General features: G+C 40.1%; 2 protein-coding genes across 4 annotated transcripts in view; one reads left to right on the top strand and one right to left on the bottom strand.

Annotated features, from left to right (window-relative positions):
• Positions 1–4382: 4382 nt before the first annotated feature.
• cldn23.1 (claudin 23.1) lies at positions 4383–6362 on the bottom strand. Its single transcript, XM_042395727.1, has one exon. The coding sequence runs from the start codon at positions 6149–6151 to the stop codon at positions 5321–5323; it is 831 nt and encodes a 276-aa protein (XP_042251661.1). The 5' UTR covers positions 6152–6362; the 3' UTR covers positions 4383–5320.
• Positions 6363–12963: 6601 nt separating this feature from the next.
• tnksa (tankyrase, TRF1-interacting ankyrin-related ADP-ribose polymerase a) overlaps positions 12964–22190 on the top strand; it is an 82728-nt gene continuing 73501 nt past the window's right edge. For 2 of the 3 annotated variants that reach the window (XM_042394736.1, XM_042394734.1), the window contains exons 1-3: positions 12964–13775; positions 16894–17009; positions 18358–18466. In XM_042394736.1, coding sequence (XP_042250670.1) covers positions 13280–13775; positions 16894–17009; positions 18358–18466 — 721 coding nt within the window. In that variant the 5' untranslated portion in view covers positions 12964–13279. The remainder of the gene's footprint in view (positions 13776–16893; positions 17010–18357; positions 18467–22190) is intronic. The other variant, XM_042394735.1, reaches the window with a different exon arrangement.

Genomic DNA, 22190 nt, shown 5'->3' with positions numbered 1-22190 from the left:
GCTCTGAGCATGTTGTATTTTTGTATAAGTTGTTGAATGGTTTTTCATTCTTCTCAGAAATGATGAGTCAGGATGACAAAAGAGAAATAGAAGATACTCCTTGAATGAGTTTTAGAAATACCTGCCTCATTTTATTTGTGAGAAGAGTAACATTTCTGCTCACCAAGCTCAAACAGCCAAAACAACAACTTGCCTTGTCGGTTTTCAAAACTCCATCTTGAGTCTAATCTGGCACCTCATAGGTAACATAACTACTGAAGACCACCACCAGTCCAGAAAGCAAAAAAAGTGATTTTAAAGAGTTTTGACCAAGAGAAAAGAGAGTAGCCTACTTTTTTTCCACAGAGAATGAACTAAGTCTACCACCTGAAACTAAAATGTGTGCGCACACCTCCCCAGATCCTGTTTTGCTTCATTTTTAAATGCCTTCTCCTGTCATAAGAATTTGCCACGCAGCTGTTCAAACTTAAGCCAAACTGTTTTAACTGTCTTTTGGTTTAATTACTATGCATAAATAGATTGTAGAGTTTGTAGTTGGTCGGTGCTGGATTTTTACTAGCAACTAGTATTATTTATCTAATTATGATGACGAGTTTATTTTACTTCATGTTGTTATATTAGCTCATATTAACAAATGTGAGTCTGAGGAAAAACTGATTTCTCTCAATGTTTCTGCCCCTACGGTCAAGGATGTCTGTTCATTTACACTATTTCATTGATATGTATATTTTTTGATTATATATTCAGAAGATGATAATGCCGCACTGCTATTTACCTGCCCTTCAACATTTTGAATCAGTCAGTTAGTGCATTCTTGACGACTTACCGCACAAAGACTTTTGCACTGTATATTTTGTATTTTATGTTCATTAGCTTTCAAAGAAAATGTGCAAAAACCCCAACGAGTCAATGTTTCATATATAACCACTTTACAAATATCACATATTCATATAAAGAGAAATAGTAAATGACTTGATGAAGTGTTTTTTTACTTTCTAAGTTTTCTGGTTATTTCCAGAAAAGTAAAGATGCAAGTTTTCATGTTATTTACACCTGTGTGGATTTTTACATGACAATACAAATCAAGAACAACTATTTGGATGATGAATATTCAATCAGTGTTAAGACTTTACTTACTTTCAACTTGTCCAGTGTAAATCCTCAATGTCAGTATTAACATTTGAGAAGTTGATCATGAGATGAGATTTTGTCATCCAAAAATTATAATCCAAGGTAATGAGTTTGTGACATTAAAATCATTATTAAGTTGTTCTTACATGCTGCTGTACTGCAGGATGTCAACACTGACAACAGACAGTCTGTGTGTGCTTTGCATTCACCAAAACATGAACTGCTGCCTGATTATCTCTTTCTGGGATCCAGTGACATGATAGTATCAGCTTCAATATTTACTAAACTCTAACTAACAGGAAGCGATACTGGGCATGACTGATTCGTAATCATGCATGTTGACCAAGTAACAGTGTTTGTTATATGAGAAAATATGTATCTGTTACAAGAAGGGACGGGAAGGAACTGCCACAACGGAGACATTATTTCAACACCTGCTTTTCTGTTAATGAGCAGACTTTGTTTAATTTACAGAAGGAGGAGCACATTGAAATTATGGCTAAATAAACTGCAGTAATTTAACATTTGGTGGTTTGTATGCAAATTATTAAAATGGAACTCTGCTGCTTTAACCCATAAAGGTCAGTTTACTAGACATGGGGAGTCCTTCTCTTCTACTGACTCTGTATAAACAGTTGAATCACGTCTTTTGTGGCTGTGGAGGAACTTTCTAAAGTCTGACAAAATAACCCTAATGATGTCATCAGGGTTATTGTAGCTTAGACTTGGACACTATAAACTTTATAAAAGACACAAACTGGGAACATGGGTTTTAATGAGCAGGGAAGGTCTCATGAGAAGATGTTTTGGTTGCATTATGGGAAACAGGCTCCAGCATGACCCATTCAATGGACTAAAAAATAGACTCTCAGGGTCAATCATACTTCTTTTGTTTGGTTTTTTTTCAAAAAAAAAAAAAGTCATTTTAATGAACACACTTCTTAGTCATCCAAAGGTGTGACACTATAGAAAACCTCTTTTGTCACACCCTGAACGCAGGATCTATCTTAAAGAAATCAGTTCAAGTAGTAAAAACATCATCTTGTCTTGGGAGGGGTGTGTCATTGTCACCATTGGAGTGCACAATTAATTGAGTTACTGACATTATATTCTCTTGCATTTATAGTTAATGTGAATATAGACAGTGCACAAACAGATTCCTTATCAGGAGAAGGCTGAAAAGTTGAAAATGAGTCAGTATTTTACAAGAAAAAAAGCACAGACAGGGCCCAGTCTCTCAACAGACGTGACACACAGTAACATTCAAATGTGAATATGTTTTTTCCATGTCCCACGTGATCATCCCAACCACAAAGAGCTATCTCTCTCTAAAACATTCATCAGTTTTTATTTTTATTTTGCCAGAGGCAGTAACGCTACTGTAACTCATCTGATGCTACATAGTTTGTTAGCACATATAACTACACCAGAATAAGTAGAGCTGAAGCAGGCAAAACAAACTTTTTTCAATATACTAAACTAAAAAACATAAAAACAAACATTATCTGAGCCTGATTCATCCACTGAAAACAATGACTGAACTGTTTAATGAAGGGAGACCTGTACCTCTCCTTCTTTTACACAGAGTTAAACATAAATATTTGCACTTCTTTAATTGTAACTACTAATTTTATTGTGTACTTTGAGGACTAACACCTACAAAATTAGTATCATGCTTTTGACAATTTGCAATGATCGTACTGGTTTGAAAATGCAAAAATTATGTAACACTCTATAATTCTCATATTCTGGCCCTAATCAGCAGGATTTAGTTTCCCACATTAGACTCTCTGACAATAAAGTAAGGTTACCACTTTCTGGAGCATTGTTAAATTAGAAGGGGTTGGATAGAAGATCATATATTGAAATAGTTACAGTATGATGCTACATTGGTCCTTTTCAACATGTTCTCACTCCCAACTCGTTACATATGGAAGCTTGGTCAAGACCCCATGGCATCACTTTTTGACGCACAGGGTACCCCTTTAGTGTCATTTTTCAACGCGCAGTATCACGGCAGTCACTGTTAAAAAATAATTATATTTAACAGTGTGCACAAGCACAAAAACTTTTGGTTAGGGTTAGGGAAAGATCATGGTTTGGGTTAAAATAAAAAATAAAATAAAAATGGCAAGGTGGTCTCTGTGCTGATTTCCAACTTTCTGCTAACAACATTACAAGCCATCCACCAACCCCTCCACCTCCTAATAAGAAAGTAAGTCAGCTTATATAGATGTCATGTAAAGTACATCACTTCAGAAATGTTGATAGGATACATATTGTTGAAATGTTAATATGCTCCGTATTACAGGTGTTGAAATGTAGATATTCAACGTATCTATGGTTTGCAGAAACGTACATTGCTAATGTTTTATTCTGGAGACCAGGCTGAAATTTGTCACCTTATATAGACGTCATCAGTCTCATGGCATTTATTTCAGACGTTGTGGGACCCTGCACGTTGAAAAATGACGTTAAAGGGGTACTCAGTGTGTTAAAAAGTGACGCCATGGGGTCCTGACCAAGCTTCGATTTGTGACGAGTTGGGACTGAGAACTGGCTGTCCTTTTGCAGTGACCATTTGAAACTAAGTAACCATTAAACAGAGTAGTAGTAAAAAAGTACAACTTTGGTAACTTTTACCCAAGTTTATCCAACACTAATAATCTTATTTCCACTTGTGTAACATTCAAGGCAAATAACGGTATCTTAGCAAAAAGTTACTCTGCATCTACAATAACTCAGTGGTCATTAGTTGGGGCTTGAAACAGGTCCTGCAGGGAGACCCGCATCATCATTTCATGGAGGCCACGCAGGAGCTATAGAGGGACGATTGTTCACTACAGTGTTGCTTTGTTTGAGATGTGAAGCTAGTTTAAACACAAGAGGTAATGTTTTTCGACAAGCTGCGTAAAGAAACCAACCGCTCAGACTGGTCGGGCTACATTGTCTGAATACTTATGAGGTTCACACTGAATATTCTGCCTGTATGTCTGTGTTTGAATAGTGTCGGCAGTTATTTCCAATATGTTTTTTTACTTCACACACACTTCTGCAGTTTTGTTGATACTTAAATACAATTTTTAACATCAAGTGGATTATTAATTTATTATTTATTTATCCACACAAGCAAAACAAGAAGAGTCAAGCTAAGAGAAGGGACTCGTTATTAGGAAACACAGTGCACATTTAATAAGGCACTTGTATCACAAAGCAATAAGGACATAATTGATTACATCACAATGCTTCTCAACAGTTGGCCAGTTGTCCTACATCCTTGGTCACAATTGTAAAGTGCATAAGAATACAATATTTACATAAAAATAGAAAAAAAGAAAATGGCAATGTACACTGAGAAAATGTAAAAGCTTCCTTAAAGATGAGGGCTATTTACAAATGGGGTTTGGCATAATTTGCAGACGAGCAAACTTAACATTGTTTTTTCTATAGGCTCACTAAACAATGCAGGTATTAGCTCCATGTTTCACCGTTGAAATAAAACAGAATTATTCACTTTCTAAACTTCTTTCATAAAAAAAACTCTCCTTCCATTCCCTCACATAACAACATTAATCTCATCTCCGTCTCTATTACTATTGCACTGCTTGGAGCACACAGCTATTATAATGACATTATAATTAATCATAATCAAGGCAAGCACTTAATGAGTCTCATCTGCTGCCACATTAAACTGCAGCCCTGCCATTTAAATGATGTGTCACTCACACATCATTTAACCTATTATTCTGTTATAGATGTATGCCTTCAAGTGTTGCTGTCCTAATGATAAAACACTAATACTTATAGGGGCATTTAAAGTGATTCTGCTTCACTTAATAGTAAGTTTACAGTGATTTCATAATCTATTTGATCTCTAAGTACCACTGAAATATCAATATTCCTTTATGGTCAGTAAACAATGAGTGTATGATGACTTTAAAGTACTTTTTTGGTATATTTATCTCCTATTATTACTACAATACTTCAGAATATTATTGCCTAAGTTGTTTAGAGTTTAGACTACAGTTTGGACTAGATCTGTAATGTTATAACTTCATTGCGTAATTACCATTTTCCACTCTCAGTCTCTATTGCAGATATTCCTCTCAATCTTCAAGTTGTTTCTCTTCTCTGTGTTTTTGTGTGTCTCCAGATGTGGGATATGTGCTTCTTTGGGGGTCCCTTCCTCTCAAAGGTCTGCATCATAGGGTCTGCCGTTGTAAGAGGTGTTGACTGACCGCACTGCGGGGCTCTTGGCCCGAGGGAAGGACACATCCTCATCCATGGAGTCCCTGGAATATGGGACGCTGCTGCTGGCGCTGCTCCGGGCCCGGTTCAGGCTTGGCACATCGACGCGTCTCGACGGGGGCTTCTGGTGGCTGAACCGGTTGGCCATGACCTCCTCAATCCGTACCTCTCCTCGGTTCTTCCCTCCACAGCAACGGCAGATCCCGATGAACATGACAAAGCCACCCAGGATCTCAAATATCCCACCGATGTAGCCCAGGATGATGCAATAGCCGACGCGCACATCTGCCGTCGGGGTCACAGTGGCAACATCTGGGAGGATGTGCGTATACCAGGCGATGGGTATGATGGTCATGACGCCTGAGAGGAAGATCAACAGTCCACCCAGGCCGGCCACGATCCAGTTAGGCCTGTCTTTCCAGCACCTGGCACCCGGGATGGCCACGGCCAGCCCGATTAGAGTCACGATGAGGGAGGCCACCATCAACCCCTGAGCGATCGGGATGATCTGGTTGTTGAAGTAGGTGGTGTCCTCCTGGCCGCAGGTCGATCTGGTGGTAGTTGTGGCGGCTATGCAGATGTCCCAGATGCCCTGCTGGATGACCTCGTCGGCCGGTCTGCCGGGGACGTTATGGATGGTCCTCCAGTTTGGGGCCACAGTGGCAGTCAGGTCCAGAACCCATCCGCAAGGAGCCATGACCAACCCGAAGATCAGGATGCCCGGGGTGCGCAAGGACACCCGCATCCACTCCTCCGCTGATCGATTCGGCATGGTTACTGCTGTTGTTGTTGTTGATGATGATGCGTTTGTTCTCACTGCCAAACTCAGTGTAGCAGTTTAGACAGACGCGTCTGAGTTTTGACAGCTGGTCTTAAAAAACAAGTCTAACTGAAACCTGACAGTGGGCGGGGCTTTGGCCCTACCTGTAAGCCTCTGTACTCAAATAGGACAGGTGTGGCGCGCAGTGCACAGCCGGGCTAAAAGCTTTTCCATCTCCACCGGCAATCAAAGACGCGGAGAAGGGAGTTTCGATGAGGCTTTTATCATGCAAATGCCTCTGTCTCCGATAAAGAACCAAAAAAGGGTGTCTGTGAAAGGCCCCTGGAACGGGCGCGCCTGTATCCTCAACGTGTTCAGGTTTCAAAATAGTACAATGAGTTTATATTTATACCCCGTTATTAACTCAAACCCAAATAAACACGTGTGTCGTTGTTCTGTAAACATGTGATTGCTGTAATAAAACATTTCAGTCTTAAATAAGTTAGGATAGTCATCTTCAGATGAAATCAAAGTGTGTGTGCATGAGCTCAGTGGAAAGACTCCCACACATTCATTAACACATTGTATCATAGACTTTGTTTTTGAAGTAAAGTTTTGTTAATCAGTGGCACAGTTAGTGAAACACAGCATGCAATTAAAAGATGATGAAGGTTATTTTTTTTGAAACAGGGCTGCAGTTGATACAATAAAACAAGAATGAGACTCATGAAAATGTTACGGAGGATTCTGTGGTCTCTTTATATAGTCTTTTATTCAGCTCAGGCAAACATACAACAGTACTGCTATTAGGGATTGAACCAATTTATTGGTATGGAGAACTTCATTTTAAAAAAGACACATTTGAATTTCCTAACAAGTAAACAGGTTTAGTAGAACCTCAGTGATTATCACTGTTTAGGTTTGAAAACACCACTGTGGCTGTGTGGGAAGTGTTTTTAGCAAGAATGTAGTTCTGCTGGAATCGTATGACAACTGCTCAAAAACCTTTCTGCCTCTTTGTCTTTCTGTTCTCTTCATCCCTCCTTCAGTGTATTTCTATGTCGTCAGTTTCTGCTTGTTGCTAATTAATAATGCTCAAAACCTCAAACTCTCATGATCACCATGTACAGATCCTGGGGTGAGTGTGACCCACAAACAGCAAGGTGATTAGTTTTCTAAGGATCTGAACAACCTGTGAACAACTGATGATACACCCAGAAACTACATTGTTAAAGTTTACCACACCTCAACCTCAAAGTGTTTTTTTAAAAACATGCTGTGTTTTCTTACTGCGCCACTGATGAACAAAATTTGGAAATAATTTCCTAAGGACCACTGGAACCTTAAGCGTTTTCCTTTAGGACTTAAGTTTACTGCTGAGAGCTTTGACGTTTTTAAATGTGTGAAATATAAAATCATGATTGATTCAAATAATCAAATCATATGTTCTTGAAGCTGCCTGGATCATCGTTGTTTTTGTTCTGAGAATTGTTTTTTCAAGCCAGATTTGAGCTTTGACACACAAGGAACAGTTAAAGGAAGTATGAGAGGTATGTCAACCAACCAGACGCAACTTTGCATACTCATCTCCTGACACCACAGTCTTGTTTTATCAGCAGCTGTCATGTGTAATCAGCTGTCATATCATCACTTCACTTGAACACATAAAAACCAAAGAGGATTGTGGAACACTGTGGTTCAATATCTAATTGTAAATATCTACTACTGGTGCTGATACTACTACAACCACAGCTATTACTTCTACTACTACTTCTATGACTACTATGATGTATTTTAAGGTGAAAAAAGGATATTATCAGCAGCAATTAACATAATGTTTCTGTTGAAGCATAGGGGCTTGATGATGACTTCTGGTGACTAATCCGTTAGGCGTTCTTGGCCTCAAGCAGAGATAAAACTGCCTGTTGTTGAAACAAAAGTTCCCACACTATTGTAGCTTCAATATACTCTGAAAATCTCTCTTACCATTTTTAGTTTTCTTTTTTTGCATTAATCAGTGTGAAGAGCACCTTAACTGTTTTCATTTTTAATCTTCTTGCAGTTTGTGCTTTGCTGTAAGGCAAAGCAGCAACAGGCTTTTAAGCTTGAATGTGAAAATGTATTTAGAACCTGATCAATCCTTTTGAAATGACAAATCATGGTTTAGATACAGCTATCTTTGTTCCAGTATGTCACAATGATGCTGTATGCTTTCTACATCTACAGTTTCATTCGTCATGGCATTTCCATCGCAGATCATGTCACAATGATTGCATAATGCATTTCCAAGGTGCTAATAATAATCTATGGATATGATACGTGGATACAAACTGGCTGTCACACACATACAACTGATGCAGTGTAATAGTGCCTTCATTTAGGTCTCATTCTTCAGATCCCAGGCTCTCACTATCACATATATATCATATATGGGTATAGGTTGTATGTAACGTTTTTTAGAACTAGTTGTCACCAAAAGGAGAAGGGACTGATATATTAGACCAAATTAGCAAATTATAAATGAAAAAGAAACAGAATACAGTCTGTCTATTTATTTATTTCTGTCATAGATAGTTGGGCTTTTATGTTTCTTCATGGTGAAAATGAATGCACAGTTTTGTGTGTACATAGTGACTAAAGATGCTGATCTTGCCTTTGGCTCAAACACAAGGATTTTGGCTATAAACATGACCCACATCAGGCAGTTGGGGATCTCTTGTGTGAGAAAATATGTTAAATCCAGAAATGAATTTAGAAGAATGATGAGAGGGATGCCAGAGTTTGTGCCGTTGCCCAAAACTTCTGTAAAGGCTGTAATGCTTTCTTGCAGATTGTCTGCCTCTATCTGGTAGCCAGTTAATGTGATAATCTGTTAGTTAACTGTCTAAAGTGAAGGGACGTTTTCCAAAACTCTGTATATGAAATTTTTTAAATGTGGCACAGTATCTCAGTCATTAGTCGCAGTGTTGCCTTATCGAGAACGTCCTTAGATGAAATCGCAGCCTTCTGTCAGGAGTCTTCCTCGTGCTTGGGTTGATTTTTATCTTGGTGCTCACGTTTCTTTCTGCAGTTGAAAAACATGTAGCTGGGGTCAAGTAAACCTCAAGTCAATACCACAGGTTTATGAATGGAATTAGTAGTATGTAGTCTCTCTAGTTTACTGTTTTGCACTCTCTCAGAAAATCCGAATTTGGGTGGAGCTGAGGAGGAACAATCAAGACAGACAAAACCAGAGTAGCAACTAAAATGTCAGAGCGTGGTTGGCCGAGTCACCTGTCAATCAATCAAACGCACCTTTAGACTTAAGACTTAAATCAGATTGAAATTTAAACAAAGGAAATAATGTTATTTCAGTAACTGCAGACAGATTTTCAGTGTATTATCTAAATGAAATTACATCTGATGAATCCATATGATAGTTTAGTGCCACACTGTTTGCACACTCTATTGTACAGTTTGTCTGTCATTTACATTTAGTGTAATGTGTGAATTGCATGTTCATCATAAAGTACACACTGGAATGATATATTTTACAATATATTCTTATAGGCTACTCTTTTGTTGTATCAGTGACTGGCGCAGCTCCTGTATTCTGGAGTCATTACCAATAGTCTCCACTGGAGGGAAGTATTGTTTTCAGGCAGGCCAGCTGACATTAATCAACTCATCAAATACTGCATAGGCCTGTTACATTGAGCTAAAATAATCTCTCACATATTAAATGACTGCCATTACATTTCCCAGCCCTTCATTTGCATTAAACATTTTTGGTGTATTCAGATAATTAAGTGAAGCTGGTAGGGATGTAAATAATTAATCAATTATTGGTTAACTGCTGTTAATATTTTAAATGTGCAGTCAATGACATTGAGCCTCACTGGATGTCAGCAAACAACTATTTACTCTGTAAGGATATAGTAGAGTAATGGCGACCTGAGCAGTGAATGAAGTCACACTCGCTCTGTGAGTGTTGTTAACCGAGCTTCTCTGTTCTTTGTTTCGGTAGCCACATCGGCCGCACATGCATGGTAGTGCATATGAGTCCCACCATGTCCCATGGATGTATAAAGAGAATCTGGATACAGCGTTTCATTCCTATGAAGGTTGCTCAGTGGTGCATGAAGCCAAAAAAGTTCAACGTCTTCTGCTTTGCTTTCGCATCTGTGGGGCCCATAGAGCAAGCACACTAATGACTTTTGCCGGCAAAGCCGACTACTTCCGGTTTAGATTCTAAGCATGCCTTAAAGACATAAAGACCTGGATGACCTGCTACTAAACTCAGACAAAACTGAGGTTATTGCGCTTGGCCCTGAACACCTTAGAAACACATCATCTAACGATATAGCTGCTCTAGATGGCATTGCCCTGGCCTCCAGCACCACTGTAAGGAATCTGAGAGTTATCTTTGATCAGGATAAGTCCTTTAATTCCCATATAAAACAAATTTGACTGACTGACTATTTTCACCTATGTGATATTGCAAAATTCAGGCACATCCTGTCTCAAAAAGATGCAGAAAAACTAGTCCACACATTTGTTACTTCCAGGCTGGATTATTCCAATTCCTTATTATCAGGCTGCCCTAACAAGTCTCTAAAGACTCTCCAGCTGGTCCAGAATGCAGCTGCATGTGTACTGACAAAAATTAGAAAAAGAGATCACATTTCTTCTATTTTGGCTTTGCTGCATTGGCTTCCTGTAAATTCCAGAATAGAATTTAAAATCCATCCCCTCACCGACAAAGCCATTAATGGTCAAGCATCCTCATATCTTAAGAGCTCATAGTACCCTATTATCCCACTAGAACACTGCGCTCCCAGAATGCAGGTGGTCTGCTTGAGGTTTCTTGTTTCTTCCCATTAAAAGGGAGTTTTTCCTTGCCGCTTTCACAAGTGCTCCCTCAGGGGGGAATGTTGGGTCTCTGTAAATTAAAGAGTACGGTCCAGACCTGCTCTATGTGAAAAGTGCCCTGAGATAACTTCTGTTATGATATACATATATATATATATATATATATATATATATATATATATATATATAACTAATTGAACTGAGTTGAACTGCATTAATGCAGAAGAAGAGGGACGTGTGGTGTACCTGTCAGAAACTGTTCTGCAGAGTTGCTGCAGTACCTGGTTGCGCCACTAAGTGGAGCCTCTTGCGCTTTAATAACGTTGGGTTACAGGTGTGTTTGGTGACCGCCCATAAGGGCTGTACTAATTTTAAAACAAACGCATCTCCCTGCCGTCCAAGCAAAGAAAAAAGGCGCAGCGTAGCTCGATCTGCTCACAGCCACATTCGTGTTGATGAACTCTGAAGCATAAAGTTGTAAAAAGTCAGAGTTGATGTTTGGCAGCTGTCCGGTTTAGCTATATGAGGCTCAAGCTATTGCTTAACTAGCATCTTGAACAGAAACAGCTGCTCGTATAATGTAGGCTGAGAGCTGAGTGTCAGAGAGCAGAGAGCAGCTCTATGATGCTAATGTCCAGGACAAGCAGGACTCTAAGTGATGAACAATGTACTAAAGGCTAACACTGCCCTGTTCTGAGTAGACGTGCATTTTAGCAGTGAGAGAAAATGGACTGATAAAGTTGGAGCGACAGTGTCTGTGCGTCTGTTGCAGCTATCAGCTGGACTGAAGTCTGTCGTGGTGAACTGTTTTCATTTATACGATAACGTTACGGGTTATTGACTTGTTTTGATTAAATGTTAATTAATTGTTAGATCTGTCCAACACATCTAGTCTCATCTAATTATGTCCTCTAATGGAGCTGGAAGTTATGCAACTGTTTGCTGTGTTTAATACTTTGGATCTTATCGGGCCAGTTGATGAATAGACGGGAGCTTTTAAATGTTAAATTAACTCCTGATTTTGTGTTATGTAATTTATCATTCGAGTGTTACTGTATCTGTGCTTTGAACTACTTACTAATGTGGCCTACTCTGATTTTGTGTCGACCATATATCATGTCAGTGGTTAACTTGGTTTTATAATGGAAAAATGTCCTGGGAGTGGAACTGGAGTCAAGGTGTCGGGGGAGGATGCTGAGGAATCTACTCAGCATTATGGATAAAGCCTCTCATCCCCTGCACGCCACACTGGACTCATATCAGAGCACCTTAAGCCGTAGACTGAGACCACCGAGGCTTCACAGAGACTCACAGGAGGTCTTTTCCACCAGCTGCCATCGAACTGTATAATTCGTCCCCCTTCTGCAGGACGGACAGCTGAAACATCTGACTGAGAACATTGATATCAATATCATGTGCAATATTACTTTTATATTTTAGTTTACTTATTTTACTAAATTTATGTCACTTTTATTGTTATTCTGTTATCTGTTATTCTTTTATTGTTATTCTATTAGGCACTGGTGTTATACCTTTTACATTTATTGTTTTTATTCTTATGTTGTAATTTCTGAGCGATCTCTGGCACAAGAATTCCTTCAGGACTAATAAAGTTCTATCATCTTAAAACCTGCAGCATATTTCATAAATTGTTCATGATTAACCGATAATCGATTGTTAACACGGCTAAGTATCGATTAAATAAATTGCTTAAAATTTGCGTCCTCAGAAGCTGATGACCTGTATGAGATACACTCATGGATACACTTAACATTTATTCAAGGTCTTAGTGTCTATAAAAAGAGTTTAAAGCCAGGTTAATCTGCATGAACACAGATGCTACACATAAAGATAGATGAAAATTAAAGATGTAACAAACGGGTGAACATTTTTTTTTTGTATTGTCACATTTCACAATTATTAACGATTTCTTTGGGTCCATTGAAAAAACATGCAACATCCTCTTATATTTAGCCAACCCCCAAATATAATATATAATATTTAATGTCGCCCATAATTAAAGCATATTTTGTGATTTAAACATTAATCAGAGACTAAAACAAGTTTCTGATAAATATTTGTGTAAATTGGTAAGTGACCACATTTTTTGCAAAGTCATTAATCTTCCATATGATTCTCTGTAATATTATAAAGGTGCCTCCCAGTGAGACTTTTGTTTATTCCAAACAGTCCATTTAATGTAATCCCAATGAGCCCGAGCGGAAGTTTGACTTTCCTCGGCAGGAAATTGTCAGCAGTGTTTTTGTTGCTAGTGGGGACTGTTGTGTTATGAAAATGGCGACGCCTCGTCGCTCCTCTCAGCAGCAGCAGCCAAACTCCTTGCTGTCCTCCCCGCCCCGCGGCTCCCCTCGCCCCGGGACCCCACCTGGTTCCCCGCCGGGACCCTCCGACGATGCCACCCCGCTTTCCCACGGAGACAGGATAGAGAACACGGCTGACGGTGAGGCAACTCCGGCCTCTCCCACTACCACCTCCCCTGCTCCGGCCCTCAGCAGCAGCGGCAGCAGCAGCAGCACTAGCAGCAGCGCTAGCTCCCCGACCACCACCGAGGGCAGCGGGACCAGCGCAGGCTCTACGCCCGACTCGGGAAGCAGTGACCCGGGCAGCGGTAGCAGCGGCGGTGGTACAAACGGGGCTTTCAGGGAGCTGTTTGAAGCCTGTCGTAACGGGGATGTCTCGAGGGTGAAGAAACTCGTGGATGCGGTGAATGTGAACGCAAAAGACATGGCAGGACGCAAATCGACACCCCTGCATTTCGCAGCAGGTAACCGAAATCATATAACAAACTGACGTCTTCTTTTCAGACTGTCCGACTGCATTTAGGCGGTGCAGCACAAAAATAATCCACGTGGGTGGGACCACAAAGTCATAAACAAAGGTTGTTAGCAGAGCCATCAGCTGTATGTTTCACCACAATAACAATTTTCAGGGCTATTTTGATCAGCAGATATCATTTGCACCTACAAAGACAAACACCCTGTACATTTTCTCGAAAACATGCATAATATAACGTGTATACTCATAATTCCAGTCTGTTGGACACACTTTTTTCCTCTGGACCATTTACCAGATGCACATCATGATGTAATATTATTACAAATCTGCAGGCCATATCTTTTCTGTTGTCATAACCAATTCTCCATCTCTATTTATGCCAATGTCAGTCATTTAAAGTGTGATTCAAACAGGATAGCAGCGTAATGAAATAATTGGTTATAGGAGGATAACAACACAGAGTGGTTTACAAAGTTAATATAATCTTATTTGGGAAGCAGCAATGGCACAATTTGATTTCCCGGTACTGTTGTACCTTTTTCACACACCGATTTCCATTTTAATTTGTGTAAAGGGTCATTGTGTAAGAATTCGCAGCCTGATCCACACAAATGGGGACAGCATATCACCCCACCCACCCTTCTCCCCAAAATCACCCCACCACCATTTTAGTGTAAAGCTTACTGTTTACAGTGAATCTGTGCTATGGTGCTGTTAATATATTGAATTGCTACAGAGACAATTGAGCCAGCGGTAAGTTGCAAAAGAGTTGCACAGATCAGAAAGTGGTTGCACCACAGAGATGAGTTGCAACATAACTCTCAGTAACAACTAGTTAATTACACACATGCCCTAAGGGTATATGCAAATCATAAAATGTCACAGAATTCACTAATGGTTTTTCTGTCACAGCATACATTTTTCATTAATTGCTGCCATTTTGCAACACAGTAATCCAGTAGAAACCTAATTTATTTATGATATTTCAATAGCGATCCAGCTCACTACAATGTGCTATGATGCCAAATGGCTCATGCCAGCTTTCACATAGGTGGTGCAGTTTGTCGGATCAGCTGACATGACCAGCTGATATCTTACCCAGCCAGCGTCTGAGCAGTAGCCAGCTGCTCTGACAACATCAGTGCAACTGATAAACTGACCAAATATTGGGATTCTACATGGTTACTTTCTCACCTGAAAAAATATTAAAACATTATGAAGTGACATATTAACACTCTTACAGCGAAAATTTCAACAGCTTTCAGCCCGGCTTCACCATCACTGCCAGTGGCTCAGGGCACATGGATGTTTTAAGAGAACTGGATACAGGTTGGAGGCGGGGCCCCGTTCATTCCTATGAAAGTTGCTCAGTGGCACATGAAGCCACTCCCCACTGTAAAGAAATTACCCGGTTGTAAACATACTGCACGTGCTCTATGGGCTGCATGCTCACTAGAGACTTCTGCTGACTGAGACCGCTAACTGCGGGTTTAGCCTTCAGGCTAACTTGAATGGGGATAAAATTCAATGGTGCAGCTCGTCTAGACTTTTGAAATGTGATGGATGGATCAAATTCTGATAGTGAAATAAAAGTCATTTCGCGGGGGCTGTGACACTCAAAAAAAATGTATCCACTGATTAACAGACATCTCTCTCACAATGTAGGCTAAATCTATGGGAAAAAGTCTTTTTGGACCAGTGTGCATCATGTGACGTTGTAATTACACAGTTTGGCCGCTATGTCAAATTTGCTTCGAAGCCCGGCGCTGTTCCTGTATCTACTTCTATTTATACATCCATGTCAGCACTACTTCTTCTTCCTCTCATGTTTGACTGAGGGCAGACTGGACGCCGCAGTGAGGTACAAAGTGGTATTATGAGACAGGACGGCCGGACGAGCTGGAGCTAGCGGGTTAGCATGCTAACTTCAGTAGATATCTCTGCAACACAATACCTATACATCTTTGACATAACGTCAAAACTGTTATTTCCTCACATTCTGTTGATAATTTTAGTAAATTTTGGAATGTTTTAAACTAAAATTATGGCCAATTCTTACACATTGAACCTTTAAAGTTTGTTAATTATCTGACAATTTGAGCAACATTTGGAAGGAAACTTACCTAAAATAACCTGAAATCAAACAGGTTGTGACATATCACATCTGCGTCTTCACCACAGTCAAACAGTGCTGTCACTGCACGGTTGATTTTTGTGGTTACAGTTGATGATATTCTCTTTTAAAATCAGCTGCTTGGCAACCTATAGGGCCCAGCATGCATCTGAGCTCAATGGCTATTCAAAATGCACAAGTAGTATTCAGATGATGTCAAAAAACAGTGAGACCAATGAAATCTGCTGAAATAAAAAGGTTTGCAGACATAAATGAAACAAAACAACCAAGGTGATTTTAATTCAGACTTATCTATGAATGTGGCATGATATTGTTTTATGTGAGCTCTGCCTTTGGTTTAATCTAAGTTTATACAATGCCGCATACCAACGGTTTACCCTGAACTTTAATATTGTTGTTAAATGAAAGCTAGGGTAATGGAGTACATTTATTTTTGCCGAGAGCAAAATGTAGAGAACACTCAATCATCTCGACGATAGATTAAGATTCAACCCTGCAATTTCATTTCATTTAATTTCACTCTTCAATCTTCCATTTTAGTCTCTATTACACTTGTTCATGAATAAAAGAAGTCCACGGTTATGAAAAAGTGCTCGTCTTCACTTCAGCTCTTCAGTTCCAGGCCGTTTGTTATTCTTTCACCAGTGCCGATAAAAAAAAAAAAAAAAAATATGTACAGCTGTTTTATATCTGAGGTCTTTCAAATCCTCAGCAGCCTGAACAAGAACAGATTCTTCCGAGTCCCACGGCGCGTTCGTAGTGAAGACATAACAAGCTTCACTTGTATTGCACTTTCCTAAACAGCTGCTACACGTGCCTTACAAAACAAATGAACAATATGTATACATAGAAAAAGGCCCGAAAGACAAATTGGAATTAATTATTGATTCTTAATATTAAGAATCTGGACATCACTGTTAGATGGTTGTAATGCGTCTTCACTCGTCCCTCCTTCTCTCTCCTCTTTTCTCAGGTTTTGGGAGGAAAGATGTGGTGGACCACCTGCTTCAGACGGGCGCCAATGTGCACGCTCGGGACGACGGGGGTCTGATCCCGCTTCACAACGCCTGCTCGTTTGGCCACTCTGAGGTGAGACTTTACACACGCACATTTCGACACGATCGTGTGTCGGTTTTGCCGTTTTTGTGTTCAGGATGGGTGGTTTTGCCACTGCTTTGCCACTGAGCTGCAGAGATTCAGACAACAATATAACAATTTACATGCTGATGATTGAAGGTGAAGCACATTATTACAGGGTAAGAGAGTGAGACACAAATGTGAGAAGTACAGTTAATACTTTAGTACAATTGAAATGATAGCTGGTGATAAAAATATCTGGAATACGGCAGTGTTGTGCACAAGAATCAGTGTGGTGGTAAATTTCAGATTGGATGTTGAGACAAACTGTTAACAGTGTTGTCATGAGAGCAAAAGATAATTGTGTTAAAATATGCTGTAAACTCTAATGTGCTTACTCAGCCTTAAAGATCACAATGACAAAACCTGAACATATTACACTTCACTGTCACTGCTACTTCAGTATTCTGACTAGGCCCCGATCAGACAGAGTGCTTTTTAGCAGCCTGGGGAGGCTTTTTGCAATTGTTTTCAATGAGAATGAAGCTTTTTGCTCATTGCTTTTGTGTTGCTGAGTGCCTCGCGTTTTTGCAGGAGCGCCCTGAACGCTTCGAGTTGAAAAAACTTCAACTCAGAGCAGAAAAGCGCCCAACGTCGTTTGCTTTTATCCCCCCATTGTCCAATTGGATGAATTGAGATGCGGGCCTTCTGTGGTGGAGACAACAAGTGGAGACTACTATCACGGAGGACAAACTAATGGTGACTGTTGCTGGATACCCGGAGCTATATGACTTTACCGATCGTTACCATGATATGAACAGAGAACTGCAGGCCGGGAGTGAGTTTACTTCACAGCAAAATAACAGTTAGGCTAAGGGCAGGTGATTTGGTGGCTGCCTAGCAACAGTAAAAAAAAAAAAAGACGCAGCAAGCTGCTCTTTTTTTTAAATTGTAGGCTTCAACAGAAAAGGCAGTGTGATGCACCTCGCGTTTTGCAACTTCCAAAAATTGCTCTGTCTGATCGGGGCCCTGGGATTATCTGTGACAGATGTGCTCATGCTTTTCTGCCTCCTGACTGTTAACCACTGTGATCAATGTAATGTTTACGATTTCAAATGTTTTAGAGGCTTTTAGAGCTTTGTTGGGGAGCACTTTGCAGTCTTGTCAGGAACCTGTCATACTAATGCACCTACACGATCACAATGATGATTTAGACATCCAATCCGAAACCAGTCACCACGACTAGAGTTCCACCGCTGAACCCGAAAGTTGTTGGACTTGCTTTCACGTTTCTTTCACCTGATTTGATGTATTTTGTGAAATAAAGAATGAACTCAAACGCTCTGTATGTTGTTGTCAGGTGGTGTCCTTGCTGCTGTGTCAGGGGGCCGACCCTAACGCTCGAGACAACTGGAACTACACGCCGCTACATGAGGCTGCCATCAAGGGCAAGATAGATGTCTGTATAGGTAAGCACATGGGTGCATGTTTACTATTTTATTGTTCCTTTTGGCACAATAAAAGTCAGTGTGGTTCCTCCGTGGCTAAATGTGTTTATTCATTTGTGATGATTATGCTGTGGCAAATTTTAAGTTATTAAATTCTTCATTGGGTTTGAAGGCAACTGTGTGTGTGTGTGTGTGTGTGTACACCTTTGTTTTAAATGCTTCTTCCCTGTCTCCCCTCTAAAGCCACAACCTGGAGTTCTGTATAATCACACAGTCATTTTAGAAACTATAATAAGCAACCCGTGGATTGTGAGCTATTATTTTCCATTAAGTATAAAGCAGCAAATAACCTGTAAATTGCAATTACTGTGTTCCTGCTCGTTCTTAAGCCTACGCAGGGGACAAAAGAGCATTGATTTCTTTCTCTTACTTTATATGAGCTCCCACAAATGTAGTTTTAATTTTATAAGTAAAACAACAACACAGTATCGGTTTAGAAAGGGCAGCAGCAGCAGCAGCAGCAGCAGCAGCCATTGATCTTTAAAGGTGAACCGAGAAATAGAAAGGCGGTGTCACTGATCCCTGAGGAAAATCAGACGAAATCCGTCTGAGCAGAAGGTTGTAGGATCATCTTTATGATCTTAATGGAAAAGCGCTGCTCAACATGAGGTGTAATAACAAACGACTGCAATGATAGTCAGCGTCACCTTGCTTCCAGCGTCGGGCTGGAGCGCTAAGAGCAACAAGGAGGAAAGTTGCACCAGTCATTTTTATGTCTACAGTAAGTGCTGCAGAATGTTTTGACTGCATAGCAGCAGAAGGCTTTGCAGAGCTGTGATGATCCCCGAGCACTAAATTCATCTTGTTGTTATTGATGTTTCAAAAAAAAAATTATGAAAAACACTCGAATCGATGTGAAAGAACTTTGTTGTTGGTTCTTGCATAATGTGCATAAATCGACTTCATCCATTCCTGCTTGCTGTTGATTGTGAATCTGAGTAGCGTTTAACATCACAAGCAATTGAAAAGAGCACTTCAGAAATTAGATACAGCACAACAAAGGGTGTAACCTCTTAATGCCTCGCACTACCAGGCCTTGGAGGGAGCAGGTCATGCAGAGGGTGATGTGGTTTCTGCCACACCTCGTCAAAACTTGTTTTTGGGCAACACTTAGTTTCGTTTTATTCTGCAACAATGTTCTGGCCACATCGTTGAAAGACACAGACGACTAAAACGTGCACCGCTCCGATCGGCCTTGCATGACTGCCGAGCGCTGTCGTGTCGGAAGCGGCTCCCGCTTCCAGAAAATATTGCCTTGACAACAGTTTGTGAAGCAGGAGGATGATAAATACTTGATTTACTACTGGTTCATATTTTCAGGTCAAATTACCAATTTGTGAGATAATTTGAAAAGCTGGCACCTTCACCGCCTCCATCCTCAACTCACACACACATTTTCACACAAGGACAACTACGGCACACATTTCCACTTATCATTATTCTCAAATTCTGAGTGTGGGCGTCCTTGATTGCAGCAACAGGGTGACGCTTTTCTGCATTACCGTTCTACAAATAACACATAGTACCGAATAAACGTCCCACTTGATCTCAGGCAAGTTCCATGTGCCGGCAAGTTCATTTTCTCTGTGTACAGAAATGATCTGAAAGCAGTGGCTGCCTGGGATGTTGGAGTCTGAAAACTCACAGTATGCTGTGGAAAATGTTGCGCAATAATCTTGAGTAAACACAGCTTGCAGGTTAACAGTTAAAACAGGATGCAAACAATATTATGTTTGAATAGAAGAAAGTTTTTTAAATAACTGTTTTGAACCAGTTCTTCACAAATCAGATGATGTAGCACAGTTATTATTATTATTTTACTTGACATAATGATTAGCTTTGAGTGCTGAAAATCATTACTCAGCTAGTCAGTAAGTGTAGGTGTGCATATCCATTCCATAAAGCTTTTAAACATTTGCCCGACAAGGTCAGTGCCTGAGCCTTTTGGGTAACCGTAAAGCACTCAGATGGACCTCAACAATAATATGTTTTGTTTTGTTTTTTTGTCCAGACAGCATTAACGGTTTCATAACAGTTTAAATTTGTTTGTGTGGTCTGGATCAGAGAAGGAAAGCTGACTTTGTTGCATTTTTTTTTTCTTTGGTTTGCAGTCTCAGCTCGCACAGACACAATCAAACCAAGCCATGTAAACAAAAGTCACATGACTTCCAGTGGCCTGTTTATTGGACAGAGTTTCTGTCGTCTGTCATCCTGCCAGGTTTCCAGATTTGGCAGCAGAACGAGAGTCAAATCAACTCTTGATTCGAGTAACTGCAGCGTAAGCTCAGCATATGATGGACTGTCTGTCCTCTACTCCGGCGCTCAGACGACTTGAGTAAGAAATTAATCTCTCATTACCAGACCGGCATCTCTTCAAGCTCAAGGTCTGGAGAAAATCTCAACAAATTTGGGATAAGAAGATCTTGGAAATCCTAAAGCAGCCATACGATTGGCTCTGAGTTTGACTAAAGATTTGTCCTTGAATTTCTCCGGACGACAGCGAGGTTGATGAGATGGAGGGCTGGTGATGTGATATTGGTGTGAATCAGTAGGGACATGGCTTTGTTCTGCTCGGCTTTCCAAGCATGATTTTTTTTTCAAGGGCTAAATAAATAAACTTTATTAATGTCATCTTATACCCTTAAATCCGTACTTGGTTGTGTTGAATTGCAAGATGCCCTTTCAAGGGGTTTTAAATTGACTTAACTGAAGACGCTTGCATTGGTTCAAATAGCTCTATATGCATCCAGTTAAGGTTGCAACTAACAATTATTTTCACAGTGCAACACTCGTTGCAGACACCCTTTTGGTTTCAAGCATTTATTTGTCGCTACAAGAATCCAGACAGTGTTGTTTTTCTCAGTTTTAACTTGAAGAGACAGGAAAAGGAGTTGCTTTCCTTCATTATGTGTAGTGAAGGTTTGACTTTTGCCCAGTCAGTGCCTGAAGCTCTTTAAATGTTAATGTGTGCTGTGCAAAATTCCACCCAAAAAATATCAAAATGTAAATTTAGAACAACTAAAAAAAAAAGCCAGATGCATGCTATAGTCTCAAATTGTTTTACTGTTTACACTTGTCCTGTCTTATTATCGGCTTGTCAGTCATCTGTAAAGGATTTCGAGTTGCACTAATTGTACGCAAAGTGCAATACAAATAAAGTTTGATTTGATTCTCACAGGAAGGCTTTCACAGAGAAGCAGCTGTAGGAAAGCTACATAACATCGTACCTGCCTGCTTTGTTTTATCTGCTGCTTTCATTCTCCAGCAGCTCCTTTGTCCTCATGATATGATCACTTTTGGCGAAACTTTTCCCGAATTCAGCGTTCACGTTAAAAAAAAAAAGTCACAGCACAGACTCACAGTTTTGCACTTACTGGTTGATCATCAGCATCGCAGATAGTCACATAAGATAACTGCTGCAAATCTGACATTGTCCAGAAAACTAATCCTGTCCAAAAAAAGGGGATTTAGGTTGCTCAGAGAGGGCTTTTGCAGGTATTACAGGCGAGCCGTGCCCATTAGAGACAAACCCGAAAAACACAAAATGATAAGTTGACAGTTGCATCTGACTCAGAAACATTTACACAGAACTGGACTGCAAGATTTATGAGCTATTACTATCTGTCTATATGCATGACTTTGTGCATCAGAATGTCATTTCTCCCTCTGTCTCAGCTGAGCGAGT

The sequence above is a fragment of the Thunnus maccoyii genome, chromosome 19 (genome assembly GCF_910596095.1).
Source record: "Thunnus maccoyii chromosome 19, fThuMac1.1, whole genome shotgun sequence".
In the NCBI taxonomy this organism is placed as follows: domain Eukaryota; kingdom Metazoa; phylum Chordata; class Actinopteri; order Scombriformes; family Scombridae; genus Thunnus; species Thunnus maccoyii.
This window is presented reverse-complemented; position numbering and strand designations above follow the sequence as displayed.

Coding starts and splice junctions, on each gene's coding strand:
- cldn23.1 (XM_042395727.1), bottom strand. CDS start 6,151: ATGCCGAATCGATCAGCGGAGGAGTGGATGCGGGTGTCCTTGCGCACC.